At 45.6% G+C, this 16,751-nt stretch overlaps 1 protein-coding gene across 1 annotated transcript in view; it reads left to right on the top strand.

Moving 5' to 3' along the window:
* LOC129867837 (cell adhesion molecule DSCAML1-like) overlaps nucleotides 1-16,751 on the top strand; it is a 104,982-nt gene that overhangs the window by 74,072 nt on the left and 14,159 nt on the right. Inside the window, exons 4-5 of the mRNA XM_055941324.1 lie at nucleotides 11,545-11,691; nucleotides 11,875-12,153. Coding sequence (XP_055797299.1) covers nucleotides 11,545-11,691; nucleotides 11,875-12,153 — 426 coding nt within the window. The remainder of the gene's footprint in view (nucleotides 1-11,544; nucleotides 11,692-11,874; nucleotides 12,154-16,751) is intronic.

Here is a 16,751-nt window from a genome sequence, read left to right as displayed (position 1 = left end):
TAAGCCTTGAAACAATTGAGACATGGATTGTGTATGTATGTATGTATGCTTTGAACGGGGTATGGTAGTAGGTGCCAGGCGCACCTGTTTGAGTGTGTCATGAACTGCAGCGCTTCTGGGTTTTTCATGCTCAACAGTTTCCAATGTGTATCAAGAATGGTCCACCACTCAAAGGACATCCAGCCCACAACTTTGGGAAGCATTGGAGTCAACATGGGCCAGCATCCCTGTGGAACGCTTTTGGCACCTTGTAGAGTCCTTGCCCCGACGAATTGAGGCTGTTCTGAGGGCAAAAGGGGGTGCACCTCAATATTAGGAAGGTGTTCATAATATTTTGTACACTAGGTGTACACAGTGCATGTGGGAAAGTATTCAGACCCCTTGGATTTACAGACTTATTCTAAAATGGAGTAAATCCTTTTTTCCCTCATCAATCTACACATAATACCCCATAATGACAAAACAGGTTGTTAGCAAAGTTGCAAATGTATAAAAAAAATGGAATGGAAACATCACATGTACATAAGTATTCAGACCCTTTACTCAGTACTTTGTTGAAGCACCTTTGGCAGCGGTTATAGCCTCAAGTCTTCTTGGGTATAATGCTACAAGCTTGGCATGGCACACCTGTATTTGGGGAGTTTCTCCCAGTCCGGGCTCTGGCTGGGCCACACAAGGACATTCAGAGACTTGTCGAGAAGCCTGCGTTGTCTTGGCTGTGTGCTTAGGGTCGTTGTCCTGTTGTAAGGTGAACCTTCGCCCCAGTCTGAGATCCTAAGCGCTCTGGAGCAGATTTTCATCAAGGATATCTCTGTACTTTGTTCTGCTCATCTTTCCCCCGATAGTCTTCCAGTCCCTGAAGCTGAAAAACATCCCTACAGCATGATGCTGCCACCATGCTTCACAGTGGGGATGGTGCCAGACGTGACACTTGGCATTCAGGCCAAAGAGTTCAATCTTGGTTTCATCAGACCAGAGAATCTTCTTTCTCATGGTTCGAGAGTTGTTTAGGAGCCTTTTGGAAAACTCCAAGCAGGCTGTCATGTGCCTTTTACTGAGGAGTAGCTTCTGTCTGGCCACTTAGTGGAGTGCTGCAGCGATGGTTGTTTTTCTGGAAGGTTCTCCCATCTCCACCTCCCTTACCAAGGCCCTTCTCCCCCAATTATTCAGTTTAGCCGGGCGGCCAGCTCTAGGAAGAGTCTTGGTGGTTCCAAACTTCTTCGGTTTAAGAAGGATGGAGGCCACATTGTTCTTTGGGACCTTCAATGCTGCAGACATTTTTTGGTACCTTCCCCAGATCTGTGCCTCTACACAATCCTGTCTCGGGGCTCTACGAATAATTCCTTCGACCTCATGGCTTAGTTTTTGCTCTGACATGCACGGTCAACTGTGGGACCTTATATAGACAGGTGTGTGACTTTCCAAATCATGTCCAATCAATTGAATTTGCCACCAGTGGACTCCAATCAAGTTGTAGAAACATGTCAAGGATGATCAATGGAAACAGGATGCACCTGAGCTCAATTTCGAGTTTCATAGCAAAGGGTCTGAATACTTAAGTAAATAAGGTATTTCTGTTTTTTATTTTTAATAAATTTGCAAGACTTTCTAAAAAACAGTTTTTCCTTTGTCATTATGGGGTATTGTGTGTAGATTGATGAGGATTTTTTTATTTAATCAATTTCAGAATAAGGCTGTAACATAACACAATGTGGAAAAGGGAAGGGGTCTGACTGCTTTCTGAATGCACTGTATAAACTGTTATCCATGTCCTTGTTCAGCCATGACTCCAAGAAGCACAGTATATTACAGTATTTTACAGTATATTACAGTATATTACAGTCCCTTTGATAAGATAGTCTTGAAAGGAGCTCGTCCAGTTTGTTCTCCAGTGATTGCACATTCGCCAATAGAGCCGGTTTATTCACTGGCAGCTGTAATCTCATCAGGGCACCGGCCTCTATAGCACTGTCTCCTCCTTCTTCCAGTGTCGGGGATTTGGACCTTGTCTGGGATATTCAATATGTCTTTCACCTCCGACTCTTCGAAGTAGAAGACCTCATCCAAATTGAGGTTAATGATAGCTGTTCTGATGTCCAGGAGCTCTTTTCGATCATAGGAAACGATGGCAGAAACATGATGTCCAAAAAAAGTTACGTTCGGCTCAAAAAAATATACAATGAAGCACAATTGGTCAGGAGCCCGTAAAATTGCCGCTTTCCATAAAATTCTTTATAAAACAGTCTGTGTGTGTCCTGTTGTTTACACCTAGTCTGTAGCTCATTCACTGAATGTCTTATTGTATGTTGTTTTTTCCTGTTTATGGCCTTTTTATGTGTGTGTGCTCTGTCGGTGTGTGCTCTGTGGTGCATTTGAGGTCTGTCTCTGGCCGATGAGTGCCTCGCAGTCTCTATCCATGCAGTCTCTATCCATGCAGTCTCTATCCATGCAGTCTCTATCCATGCAGTCTCTATCGACTTACTTTGTTTGTGTGAGAAATAGAGAGACAAAGAGAGAGAGAGAGAGACAGAGAGGTAGAAAGAGAGATTGAGTGAGATCTGTCCCTCTTGGCTGGGTTGTGACACTCCTCTGCCACCAGAGCTCTAATAGGGATGGACCAGTCAGCTCACTCAGTGCAGCTAATGCAGCCCACTGCCCCAGGCCATTGACCAGGCCAGGGCACAGCACAACACACACACACACCATGTGGCCGTCTCGCTCCCTCTCTCTAAATCAAAACAAGGTGGAGGGGGCAATGGCCAGTGACTGTGGGATGTTTTTACTTACTGAGATTTGTTCCATCCTACAGCTATTGCAAATGTATGTACAGTTTCCATTTAATGCGTGTGTGTGTGTGTGTGTGTGTGTGTGTGTGTGTGTGTGTGTGTGTGTGTGTGTGTGTGTGTGTGTGTGTGTGTGTGTGTGTGTGTGTGTGTGTGTGTGTGTGTGTGTGTGTGTGTGTGTTGTGGAGCGGCAGGTAGCCTAGTAGCCTAGCGGGAAGAGCATTGGGCTAGTAGCCGAAAGGATGGTTTGAATCCCCGAGCTGACTAGGTAAAAACTCTGTCGATGTGCCCTTGAGCAAGGCACTTAACCCTAATTGCTCCTATATGTGGCTCTGGATAAGAGCGTCTGCTAAATTACTAAAATCTAAAGTGTTGTCAACTGTTGTTGCTTGTGTGCGTGTGTGTGTGTGTGTGTGTGTGTGTGTGTGTGTGTGTGTGTGTGTGTGTGTGTGTGTGTGTGTGTGTGTGTGTGTGTGTGTGTGTGTGTGTGTGTGTGTGTGTGTGCGGGTGTGTGCGTGCGTGCACGTGCGTACGTGTGTGTGTGTGTGCGTGTACATGTGCGTTTGTGTGTGCTCTCTCCAGGGACTCATATTAGCACTGCCCTCCCAGATGTTACCAGGCACTTGAAACACACATCATGAATTATGTAGCCCTGTTTCTACGTCTCTCCCTCTGATATTTATAGCTCTGCTTTATATATCTATCCTCTTTGTCTGTTACTAGGTGTTTATAAGGTCCCTGTAGTCTTTGAAGGGGTGTCCTATAGCCATTTTGTCTGTATCTATAGTTGTCTGCAAGGACACTGTGACCCTCGATTATTTTTCTGTACAGTAATTTCCCTATGCCCCTGATTAGGTATTTATACAGTATTTATGTAGGATCTTAATTTGATCACCCTGCTGCATGAGAACATTTTAAACTTGAAGTATATTTGAGGTTTAAAAAGGCTTCTGAAGTTTGTAATTTCTACTTTGAGTTTTCAGAGTTAATTTTCCCTCAATAAATATTTATCAACCCTTAATTTATTATAATCAACATAATAATTCACATTTCTTGTTGCTGCAGGATTATTTTCCTGCTTTAGAAAACTGACTCAAATTAAGATCCTACATCTGTAAGGATGTCCTTGGCCTATAGTTTCTACAGTATAGATATAGTGGTTTATGGGGATGTTGTGTCCTTTTTTATTTATTTAACCTTTATTTAACTAGGCAAGTTATAATGTTTTCCTGTACAATGGCCTATCAGTCTCTGTGTGGGGTCGCTGACCCCTCCCCCCTGTGTTTACTGTTTAAAGTCACACTGGGTAAATTGGGACAGAGCAGCCAGTGGAGCAGAAGAGACGTGTTCCCAATGTAGTGGAAACATCTGGACTGTACCCTCTCCCTCTGTCTTGTCCCCATCTATCTATCTCCCTCCGTCTCTCCTCCTCCCCCTCTCTCTGTCTCCTCCTCCACATATAGACTGTTACCCCCTCTATCCCCCCATCCTCATCCTCCTCATTGCTCATTGTAAATGTTAGTAGAGTTAAAGAATAGAGTCTGGGGGGTTGTCTGGAGGTCATAGTTTCATCAACAAACAGAACAGAACAGAGGAGAGGAGAGAAGGAAGAAGAGCAGGAAGGATGATTGAGGGATGAGGTAAGCGGTCAGGATTAGTTAGGGGAGAGGGCTGTAGTTAGAACGAGACGGTGAAGCGTAGCTTTTTAATGAAAATATGACAAAGCTCATGTCTTTCTCTCTCTTTCCAACCCCCAGCCCTTACTGCCCACCATAGATCGGGAGAGGGAGAAAGAGGGAGAGAGATTCAGATATTCCTCACTCATTCTGTAGATATGACTGATAGTGAAGGTTTCTGCGTTAATTCTGACATGACTGAACTGTGTGGTCATGCTAACAAAGAGCCTTTTGTGTGCTAGATGGAAAGGGGCGGGGCTAACACAGCAGGATTAGTTATAACACATCAGTGGGGCCAATAAAGCTGCTTTGAATGTGAATTGAGAGGAGTGAAGAGGGCACCATTGATAAATTGTGCATTAGTGGAGGGGGGTGGGGGGTGGGAGGTGTATATATTTAATTGGCTGACACCTGCTACTACTTCAGCCTTTTAATGCACCAGGAGAAAGGGGGGAGGGAGTATTGTGGGGTCTAGTTTTGAATTCAGACACAGCACCTATTCCATTCCATTCATGGGTTAGTATAGCTTTGTGGATGTGTTAACAATACGATTGGAGCACACTACAATGTGGCTGAGCTGTTATCTACTCCAGCCTTGGCTCAGCTCTCTTCCCCTAGTCTCTTCCCAGTCACCTTTATCTATGATTCCCTCTTTATTGATTCACTCTCTATTGTGCTGATTCTCTGTCCATGGGGCTGATTCAGTAGGTTGATTCACTTTCTATTGGAGTAATTCTCTGTCCATGGTGCTGATTCAATAGGTTGATTCACTTTCTATTGGAGTAATTCTCTGTCCATGGTGCTGATTCAGTAGGTTGATTCACTTTCTATTGGAGTGATTCTCTGTCCGTGATTCACTCTTTATTGGAATGATTCACTGTCCGTGGTGCTGATTCAGTCAGTTGAGTCACTCTTTACTATAGTAATCACTCTGTTCTCTGTTTTCATTGTGCTGATTCCCTGCAGATGGTGCTGATATAATTGCAGTGCAGTTTTTTTTTTTTTTTTTTTTTTTATAGCTAGGGCCAGTGTTTTCCTATTCTATTTTAAACCTGCCGAGGCTCATGCCTGTGTTTGTGTGTGTGTGTGTGTGTGTGTGTGTGTTTGAGTATGTGTAGGTGTGAGCGTATTTCTGTATGCGAGCATGTTCCAGCACTACAGACAGAATGTCTCCTGAATCCACTCAGTTTCTTCTTTCTTTCTTCTCTCAGTGACAGTCCCTCCTCTTTCATCCATTGTTTATCCCCCTCTCTCTTCCCACCTTCTCCCACCCTCTTCCCTTCCCTCCAACTCTTTCTCTGTTGAAGAGGGGAGGCAGGGGAAGACAGATATCTAATGTCAAACTATGAATATCCTCTCTAAGACACTTCCACATCTATGGAACTTTAAATCATCCCTTCCTTTTTGAGATTTTGAGTACCACACTCGCTCTAATTATTTACCAATACAAAGATGCCTGAACTTTGACCCACTAGTGTGTGTGTGTGTGTGCGTGCACTCGTGTGTGTTTTGGTGCCTCTCTGTCTGTTTGCCTACACTGAAGTAGGGGAGGGGCGGGCGAGTTAGCAAGCGACTGCACCCCAAACATCGTCACAGAGGTACCCGCAGGATGGGAAGCAGCCCCTAGCAACAGGGAGAGAGGGAAGAAAGCACGAGAGCGGGAGGGAGGGGGGAAAGACGCAGAACATCAATAAATAATGGCCCCAGTGAGGAGGTGGAAATATGGGCCTCGTTAGCTGTGTGCCGCTGCCTTCATTTGCATGTGAGGAAACGAGGCTGCTACTGACTCAAACACACTTTCACACAGTCACATACACTGGCTCAGACCCACGCCCTACCCTACTGCTGACGTTACACACACACACTGTCTCTCTCTCTCTCTCTCTGGTTCTCTGTGTGTATATCTCTATCTCTCTCTCTCTCTCTCTCTCTCTCTCTCTCAACCTCTCTCTCTCTCTCTCTCTCTCTGTCTCTCTCTCAACCTCTCTCTCTATCTCTCTCTCTCTCTCAACCTCTCTCTCTCTCTGTCTCTCTCTCAACCTCTCTCTCTCTGGTTCTGTGTGTGTATATCTCTATCTCTCTGTCTCTCTCTCTATCTCAACCTCTCTATCTCTCTGTCTCTCTCTCTCTCTCTCTGGTTCCCGTTTTGTGAATTCCTTGTTGGTGAGCGGACCCCTGACCTCACAACCATAAAGGGCAATGGGTTCTATAACTGATTCAAGTATTTTTAGCCAGATGCTAATTGGTATGTCAAATTTTATGTTCTTTTTGATGGCATAGAAGGCCCTTCTTGCCTTGTCTCTCAGCTCATTCACAGCTTTGTGGTAGTTACCTGTGGCACTGATGTTTAGGTCGAGGTAGGTATAGTTTTTTGTGTGCTCTAGGGCAACGGTGTCTAGATGGAATATGTATTTGTGGTCCTGGCAACTGGACATTTTTGGAACACCATTATTTTTGTCTTATTGAGATTTACTGTCAGGGCCCAGGTCTGAAAGAATCTGTGCAGAAGATCTAGGTGCTTCTGTAGACCTTCCTTGGTTGGGGACAGAAGCACCAGATCATCAGCAAACAGTAGACTTTTGACTTCAGATTCTAGTAGGGTGATGCCGGGTGCTGCAGACTGTTCTAGTGCCCTCGCCAATTCATTGATATATATGTTAAAATATCTGTCTCAACCCACGGTCCTGTGGAAAGAAATGTGTGTGTTGTTTGCCAATTTTAACTGCACACTTTGTTTGTGTACATGGATTTTATAATGTTGTATGTTTTTCCCCTAACACCGCTTTCCATCAATTTGTTTAGCAGACTCTCATGTCAAATTGAGTCAAAAGCTTTTTTGAAATCAACAAAGCATGAGAAGACTTTGTTTTGGTTTGTTTGTTTGTCAATTATGGGTGAATAAGGGTGAATACGTGGTCTGTCGTACGGTAATTTGGTAAAAGCCAATTTGACATTTGCTCAGTACATTGTTTTCACTGAGGAAATGTACAAATCTGCTGTTAATGATAATGCAGAAGATTTTCCCAAGGTTGCTGTTGACGCATATCCCACGGTGTAAGGAACGGCGCTGCAGAAGAGAAGCAGGTAGTTTACAGTTCATTTGGAACGGACATGCAACAGGATAGGAACAGCGTCAGCACTGGGAAACACAAAGACAGATGACAATCAATGCAGCAGCGGGGAACAGAGCTGGGGAACTGACACATATAGGGGAGGTAATAAATAGGTGATTGAGTCCAGGTGAGTCCAATATCGCTGACGCGCGTGACGAGGGTAGGCAGGTGAGAGTAATGATGGTGGCAGAAGTGCGTAATGAAGGGCAGCCTGGCACCGAGTGCCAGGGGGGAAGAGCGGGAGCAGGCGTGACACAGTAGTTATTGGGGTCAAATTTGTCTCCACTTTTGTGGATTGGGGTGATCAGATTCTAAGATTTGTATTTGATCATTTATATGCTTTTGCTGTTTGTTCTTTGTTATAGAGCCAAAAAGATTGGAGAAGTGGTTTATCCATACATCTCCATTTTGGATAGATAACTCTTTGTGTTGTTGTTTGTTTAGAGTTTTCCTATTTTCCCAGAAGTGGTTAGATTCAATGGATTCTTCAATTACATTGAGCTGATTTCTGACGTGCTCTTCCTTCTTTTTCTGTAGTGTATTTCTGTATTGTTTTAGTGATTCACCGTAGTGAAGGTGTAGTCTCAGGTTTTCTGGTTCTCTATGTTTTTGGTTGGATATCTCTCTCTCTCAGTTGCTTCCCCCATATCTTTCCCCCTCTCTCTTCATCCTTATTTTAGTTGTTCTCCCTCTCCTCTCTCCCCTCATACAACCCTCCCAGATTCTGCCTGCTACCCAACAGAATGTCTATAGGTTTTGTAGTGTGTTCCAGGCTGACTTGAAAGCAGTGTGATTTTGACAGGGAAGCCCACCAGTAGGCCTTCCTGTCCTGTGTTTGACAACAAGCCCCAAGCTCAGCAGTCTAACCCACATAATTACAGTATTCATTGACATACACACACACAGACACGCACATACACATAGAGACATAGAGAGGTGCCCACACTTTTTTGTTGTTCCGTCTCACACACAGACACACATACTGTATGAACACGCACACTCACTTTTCTCCTCCTGCTCTTCCTTCTTCTGCTCCACACTTCTTGCCTTTAATCTTTCACACCCTGCTTGGTCTCTGCTAACCTAGTGTGTCCTTGACTGACAAGCCCAACAGAGAGCAACAGGCCGGTGAGTAGCAGGGTAGAAGAGTAACATGGTAGCAGGGTAGCAGGGTAACAGGGTAGCAGGGTAGTTGGGTGGCAGGGTAGCAGCATAACAGGGTAACAGAGTAGATGGGTAGCAGGGTAGAGGGTAACAGGGTAGCAGCGTAACAGGGTAGCAGAGCAGCAGGGTAGAAGCATAACAGGGTAGCAGGGTAACAGGGTAGATGGGTAGCAGGGTAGCAGAGTAACAGGGTAGAAGAGCAACAGGGTAGCAGAGTAACAGGGTAGCAGAGCAGCAGGGTAGCAGAGTAACAGGGTAGAAGAGCAACAGGGTAGCAGAGTAACAGGGTAGCAGAGCAGCAGGGTAGAAGAGTAACAGGGTAGCAGAGCAGCAGGGTAGAAGAGTAACAGGGTAGCAGGGTAACATGGTAGCAGGGTAGAAGAGTAACAGGGTAGCAGGGTAGTTGGGTGGCAGGGTAGAAGCATAACAGGGTAGCAGGGTAACAGGGTAGATGGGTAGCAGGGTAGAGGGTAACAGGGTAGCAGCGAAACAGGGTAGAAGAGCAGCAGGGTAGCAGAGGGAATGTGGTGAACTGGCTCTTTATCTAGTGCATCACATCACATTGGCATCTCACTTTATACAGTCAAGTCAGCATGAATAGAATTTGGGGGAGTACAGTGATTTAGTAATTAATATTTTACTCTGTCTGCCACTCTGCTTAACAACAGACAGAAAGGGAGACGAGGGACGGAGAGAGAGTGAGAGTGAGGGGGAGAGAGGAAGAGAGAGAGGAAGGAAGGAAAGAGAGAGTGTGTAAGGGGGAAAAATGATTGTGAGGGCTAAGAAGGATAGATCGAGAGAGATGATTAAAGAGAGAAATTGAATAAACAAGAGAAACAATTAAGATGGGTGGATAGTGGAGGAGATCATGTGATTAAAATGGCTCCTGTTCTGGAGGTGTCTCCACGGCATCTGTTTGTGACAGATCTCTCTTTCCCTAGTTCTATCCCCCTCTCTCTCTCTCTCACTCCCCCTCTCTCTCTCTCCCTCTCTGTCTACATGTCAGTGTGTTGTGACAGCGTGGCGGTTGGTGTTATGGGGGTTGAAATCTTAAAGTGCACATTATCCTGTAAGGCTTAATTCAGGGGTGCAAACAAGGGCTGACTGTGAAATTACAGCCTGCAATGTGACTGTACCCCTACCCTCAACACACACACACAGTCTGTCAGCCTGCACAGTCTCCCTCTCTCCCTCTCTCCTCTCTCCCCTCTCCCCTCTCCCCTCTCTCTCCCTATCTCTCTTTCTCCAGCTCTCCCTCTTTCCCTCTCTCCTCTCTCCCTTTCTCTCCCTCTCTCCTCTCCCTCTCACTCCTCTCTCTCCCACTCTCTCCCTCTCTCTCCCTTTCTCTCCCTCTCTCCCTCTCCACTTTCCCTCGCTCTCATTCTCACCCTCTCTACCTCGCTCCCTCTCTCCTCTCTCCCTCCCTCCCTCTCTCCTCACTCCCTCCCTCTCTCTCTCTCTCTCTCCCTCCCCCTCTCTCTCTCTCTCTCTCTCTCTCTCTCTCGCTCTCCCTCTCTCCTATCTCTCCTATCTCCCTCTCTCTCGCTCTCATTCTCACCCTCTCTACCTCGCTCCCTCTCTCCTCTCTCCCTCTCTCTCCTCACTCCCTCCCTCTCTCCCTCTCTCCCTCTCTCTCTTTCCCTCTCTCTCGCTCTCCCTCTCTCCTATCTCCCTTTCTCTCCCTCTCTCCTCTCTCCCTTTCTCTCCCTCTCTCCTCTCCCTCTCACTACTCTCTCTCCCACTCTCTCCCTCTCTCTCCCTTTCTCTCCCTCTCTCCCTCTCTCCACTCTCCCTCACTCCCTCTCCACTCTCCCTCGCTCTCATTCTCACCCTCTCTACCTTGCTCCCTCTCTCCTCTCTCCCTCTCTCCCTCTCTCTCCTCACTCCCTCCCTCTCTCCCTCTCTCTCTCCCTCTCTCCCTCTCTCTCGCTCTCCTATCTCCCTCTCTCCCTCTCTCCTCTCTTCCTCTCTCCCTCTCTCACTCTCTCCCTCTCTTCTCTCTCCCCCTGCTCTCTCCACTCTCCCTCTCTCTCCCACTTTCCCTCTCTCTCCCTCTCTCTCCTCTGTCTCCCTCTGTCTCCCTCTCTCCCTTTATCCCTTTCTCTCCCTCTCTCCCTCTCTCCTTTCTCCCTATCTCTCCCTCTCTCCTCTCTCACTCTCTCACTCTCTCTCCTTCTACCCCTCTCTCCTCTCTCCCTCTCTCCCCCTGCTCTCTCCACTCTCCCTCTCTCTCCCACTTTCCCTCTCTCTCCCTCTCTCTCCTCTGTCTCCCTCTCTCCCTTTATCCCTTTCTCTCCCTCTCTCCCTCTCTCCTTTCTCCCTATCTCTCTCTCTCTCCTCTCTCACTCTCTCTCCTTCTACCCCTCTCTCCTCTCTCCCTCTCTCCCTTTCTCCCCTTCTACCACTTCAATAAGTGGGCAGGGCCTGTAAGATTGGCACAGGCTGAAAATAGGGCACAGTCTGGCAGGGTACATCACACACTGACCCACTTACCAGACCTGGGCTCATCTTGTTGTGTTCTATAACCACCACAACAATGATAACATTACTGGAGTAGAGATGGTGATAAAGACTGTACTGTATGTGATGAGTGTTTGACCATTTTTGACTCACCAAAGTGTTTCACAATGTGATTGTATTGCATGTTTGATAGGGAGTTCAGCGTGTTTCCTCTTGGCTATGAATGGTTGCCAAGGATCTGTATAGCAGTCACTCTGCGCTGCCTGAGTTGTATGTTGAGGATGTTTAGTTATTTTGAGGCTTTGTTAAATAGTTCTATCTCTGTCTTTCGCTCTCTCTCTCTAACAGCTAACAGGTTCTTCCTGACATCCTTTGGTGCTCTGTACATCTCAGATGTCCAGAAGGAGGATGCCCTCTCTACCTACCGCTGCATCACCAAGCACAAATACAGCGGAGAGACACGCCAGAGCAATGGAGCCAGGCTGTCTGTCATGGGTGAGTAGGACTGTGTGTAAAGTATGTCAGTGTCTGTATTTCTCTGAGTACCAGTATACAGTGTTCTGTGTGTGTAATATACAGTATGTCTGTGAATATGAATGAATAGTATGTGAGTTATTAATAAACATCCCACACCCTTCCCCAGTCCAAAGTGTAAGCTGTCTCCCCCCTCTCCTCCAGACCCCACAGAGTCGTCTCCCTCTATCCTGGACAGTTTCCAGGCGGGGGAGGTGCGGGCGGGTCTGAGTGTGGAGCTTCCCTGCATTGCAGCAGGGTACCCCAGCCCCACAGTGCGCTGGCTGAAGGACGGCCGCCCACTGCCTTCCGATGCCCACTGGACGCGGCGCCTCACAGGTCTGACCATCAGTGACCTCAGGCAGGAGGACAGCGGCAGCTATGCCTGTGAGGTCACCAACAGCTTCGGCTCCAAGGAGGTGTCCGGAGCACTTTATGTCATAGGTAAGGAGATGAGGAGAGGGGGGATAAGAGAGTGGGAGAAGAGGGGGGGGGGGGTTCTGGGGGGGGTAAGGTTAGCACAGGCCCCCAAAACAAACAGCCATGTACAGATACACTCACACGGTCACAGCACATACACTGTACACACACACACACACGTTCACACATATAGTGTATCGTAACATATAATGTATAGTAACATATAATGTATAGTAACATATAATATATAATAACACATAATATATAATAACATAATATATAATAACATATAGTGTATAGTAACATATAATGTATAGTAACATATAATGTATAGTAACATATATTGTATAGTGACATATAATATATAATAACATAATATATAAAAACTTAATATATAAAAACATATAATGTATAGTAACATATAATAACATATAATATATAATAACACATAATATATAATAACAAAATATATAATAACATATAATATATAATAACACATATTATATAATAACATAATATATAATAACATATAATATATAATAACACATCATACATAATAACATATTATATATAATAACATAATATATAATAACACATAATACATAATAACATATGATATATAATAACACATAATACATAATAACATATCATATATAATAACATAGAATATATAATAACATAGAATATATAATAACATAGAATATATAATAACATAGAATATATAATAACACATAATATATAATAACATATAATATATAATAACATATAATATATAATAACATGTAATATATAATAACACGTAATATATAATAACATAATATATAATAACATATAATATATAATATCACATAATACATGATAACATATAATATATAATAGCATATAATATATAATAACATGTAATATATAATAACACGTAATATATAATAACATATTATATAATAACATATAATATATAATAACATAATATATAATAACATATAATATACAATAACATATAATGTATAATAACACATAATGTATAATAACACATAATGTATAATAACACATAATGTATAATAACATACAATATATAATAACATATAATATATAATAACATGTCATATATAATAACACATAATATATAATAACATATACTGTATAATAACACATAATATATAATAACATATCATGTATAATAACATATTATATAATAACATATGCTGTATAATAACACATCATATATAATAACATATATAATAACACATAATATATAATAACACATAATATATAATAACATACTATATAATATATAAGAACATATAATATACAATAACACATACTATATAATATTTAATAACATATAATGTATAATAACACATAATATATAATAACACATAATATACTGTTGAAGCCGTAAGTTTACATACACCTTAGCCAAATACGTTTAAACTCCGTTTTTCACAATTCCTGACATTTAATCCTAGTAAAAATTCCCTGTCTTAGGTCAGTTAGGAACCACTTTAATTTAAGAGTGTGAAAGGTCAGAATAATAGCAGAGAGAATGATTTATTTAAGCTTTTATTTCTTTTATCACATTCCCAGTGGGTCAGAAGTTTACATACACTCAATTAGTATTTGGTAGCATTGCCTTTAAATTGTTTAACTTGGGTCAAACGTTTTGGGTAGCCTTCCACAAGCTTCCCACAATAAGTTGGGTGAATTTTGGCAGAGCTGGTGTAACTGAGTCAGGTTTGTAGGCCTCCTTGCTCGCACATGCTTTTTCAGTTCTGCCCACAAATGTTCTATTGGATTTAGGTCATTGCTTTGTGATGGCCACTCCAATACCTTGACTTTGTTGTCCTTAAGCCATTTTGCCACAACTTTGGAAGTATGCTTGGGGTCATTATCCATTTGGAAGACACATTTGCGACCAAGCTTTAACTTCCTGACTGAAGTCTTGAGATGTTGCTACAATATATCCACATAATTTTTCTCTCTCATGATGCCATCTATTTTGTGAAGTGCACCAGCCCCTCCTGCAGCAAAGCACCCCCACAACATGATGTTGCCACCCCCGTGCTTCACAGTTGGGATGGTGTTCTTTGGCTTGGAAGCCTCCCCCTTTTTCCTACAAACATAATGATGGTCATCATGGCCAAACAGTTCTATTTTTGTTTCATTAGACCAGAGGACATTTCTCCAAAGGACGATCTTTGTCCCCATGTGCAGTTGTAAACCGTAGTCAGACTTTTTTATGCCGGTTTTGGAGCAGTGGCTTCTTCCTTGCTGAGCAGCCTTTCAGGTTATGTCAATATAGGACTCATTTTACTGTGGCTATAGATACTTTTGTTTCCTCCAGCATCTTCACACGGTCCTTTGCTGTTGTTCTGAGATTGATTTGCACTTTTCGCACCAAAGTACGTTCATCTCTAGGAGACAGAACGCGTCTCCTTCCTGAGCGGTATGACGGCTGCGTGGTCCCATGGTGTTTATACTTGCGTACTATTATTTGTACAGATGAACATCTTACCTTCAGGCGTTTGGAAATTGCTCCCAAGGATGAACCAGACTTGTGGAGGTCTACAATTTTTTTCTGAGGTCTTGGCTGATTTCTTTTGATTTTCCCATGATGTCAAGCAAAGAGGCACTGAGTTTAAAGGTAGGCCTTGAAATACATTGTAACGGCAGCCTTCCTCCTCTTCGTCTGAAGAGGAGGTGTAGCAGGGATCGGACCAAGACGCAGCGTAGTTGGTGCTCAACATATTTAATAATACGAACTGTGAACACTACAACAATACAAAAATAACAAAATGTGGCAAACTGATACAGTCCTAGCTGGTGCAGAGAAAACACAGAGACAGGAAACAACCACCCACAAACCCCAACACAAAACAAGCCACCTATATATGATTCCCAATCAGAGACAACACAAAACACCTGCCTCTGATTGAGAACCATATTAGGCCAAACATAGAAACAGACAAACTAGACACACAACATAGAATGCCCACCCAGCTCCCGTCCTGACCAACACTAAAACAAGCAAAACACACAAGAGCTATGGTCAGAACGTGACAGTACCACCCTCCTGAGGTGCGGACTCCGAACGCACCCCCTAAAACTCTAGGGGAGGGTCTGGGTGGGCATCTGTCCGCGGTGGCGGTGGCGGCTCCGGCGCTGGACGAGGACACCACTCCACCATTGTCTTTGTCCCCCTCCTTAGCGTCCTTTGAGTGGCGACCCTCGCCGCCGACCTTGGCCTAGGAACCCTCACAAAGGGCCCCATCAGACTGAGGAGACAGTTCCGAACCGAGAGGTAGCTCAGGACAGAGAGGTAGCTCCGGACAGAGAGGTAGCTCCGGACGAATGGCAGCTCCGGACTGAATGGCAGCTCCGGACTGAATGGCAGCTCCGGACTGATTGGCAGCTCCGGAATGAATGGCAGCTCATGACTGGAGGGCAGCTCATGACTGGAGGGCAGCTCATGACTGGAGGGCAGCTCATGACTGGAGGGCAGCTCATGACTGGAGGGCAGCTCATGACTGGAGGGCAGCTCATGACTGGAAGGCAGCTCATGACTGGCGGGCGGCTCTGGCAGCTCCTGACTGACTGGCGGCTCTGGCAGCTCCTGACTGGCTGGCGGCTCTGGCAGCTCCTGACTGGCTGGCGGCTCTGGCAGCTCCTGACTGGCTGGCGGCTCTGGCAGCTCCTGACTGGCTGGCTGGCGGCTCTGGCAGCTCCTGACTGGCTGGCGGCTCTGGCAGCTCCTGACTGACGGACGGCTCTGGCGGCGCCTGACTGACGGACGGCTCTAATGGCTCGGGACAGACGGGCAGCTCTGACGGCTCGGGACAGACGGGCGGCTCAGATGGCGCTGGGCAGACGGATGGCTTAGATGGCGCTGGACAGACGGATGGCTCAGATGGCGCTGGGCAGGCAGGCAGCTCAGACGGCGCTGGGCAGGCAGGCAGCTCAGACGGCGCTGGGCAGGCAGGCAGCTCAGACGGCGCTGGGCAGGCAGGCAGCTCAGACGGCGCTGGGCAGGCAGGCAGCTCAGACGGCGCTGGGCAGGCAGGCAGCTCAGACGGCGCTGGGCAGGCAGGCAGCTCAGACCTGCTGAGGCGCACAGTAGGCCTGGTGCGTGTTGCCGGAACTGGTGGTACCGGTTTGTAGACACGCACCTCAAGGCTAGTGCGGGGAGCAGGAACAGGGCACACTGGACTCTCGAGGCGCACTATACACCTGGTGCGTGGTACCGGCACTGGTGGTACCGGGCTGAGGGAACGCACCTCAGGGCGAGTGCGGGGAGAAGGAACAGTGCATATAGGGCTCTGGATACGCACAGTAAGCTTGGTGCGTGGTGCCGGAACTTTTGGTACCGGGCTGGAGACACGCACCACAGGGAGAGTGCGTGGAGGAGGAACAGAGTTCTGGAGACGCACAGGAAGCCTGGTGCGCGGTGTAGGCACTGGTGTTACTGGGCTGGGGCGAGGAGGTGGCGCCAGATATACCGGACCGTGAAGGCGTACAGGAGCTCTTAAGCACCGAGCCTGCCCAACCTTACCTGGTTGAATGCTCCCCGTAGCCAGGCCAGTGCGGCGAGGTGGAATAGCCCGCACTGGGCTGTGCTGGCGAACCGG

Source organism: Salvelinus fontinalis, chromosome 13, assembly GCF_029448725.1.
Source record: "Salvelinus fontinalis isolate EN_2023a chromosome 13, ASM2944872v1, whole genome shotgun sequence".
NCBI lineage: Eukaryota > Metazoa > Chordata > Actinopteri > Salmoniformes > Salmonidae > Salvelinus > Salvelinus fontinalis.
This window is presented reverse-complemented; position numbering and strand designations above follow the sequence as displayed.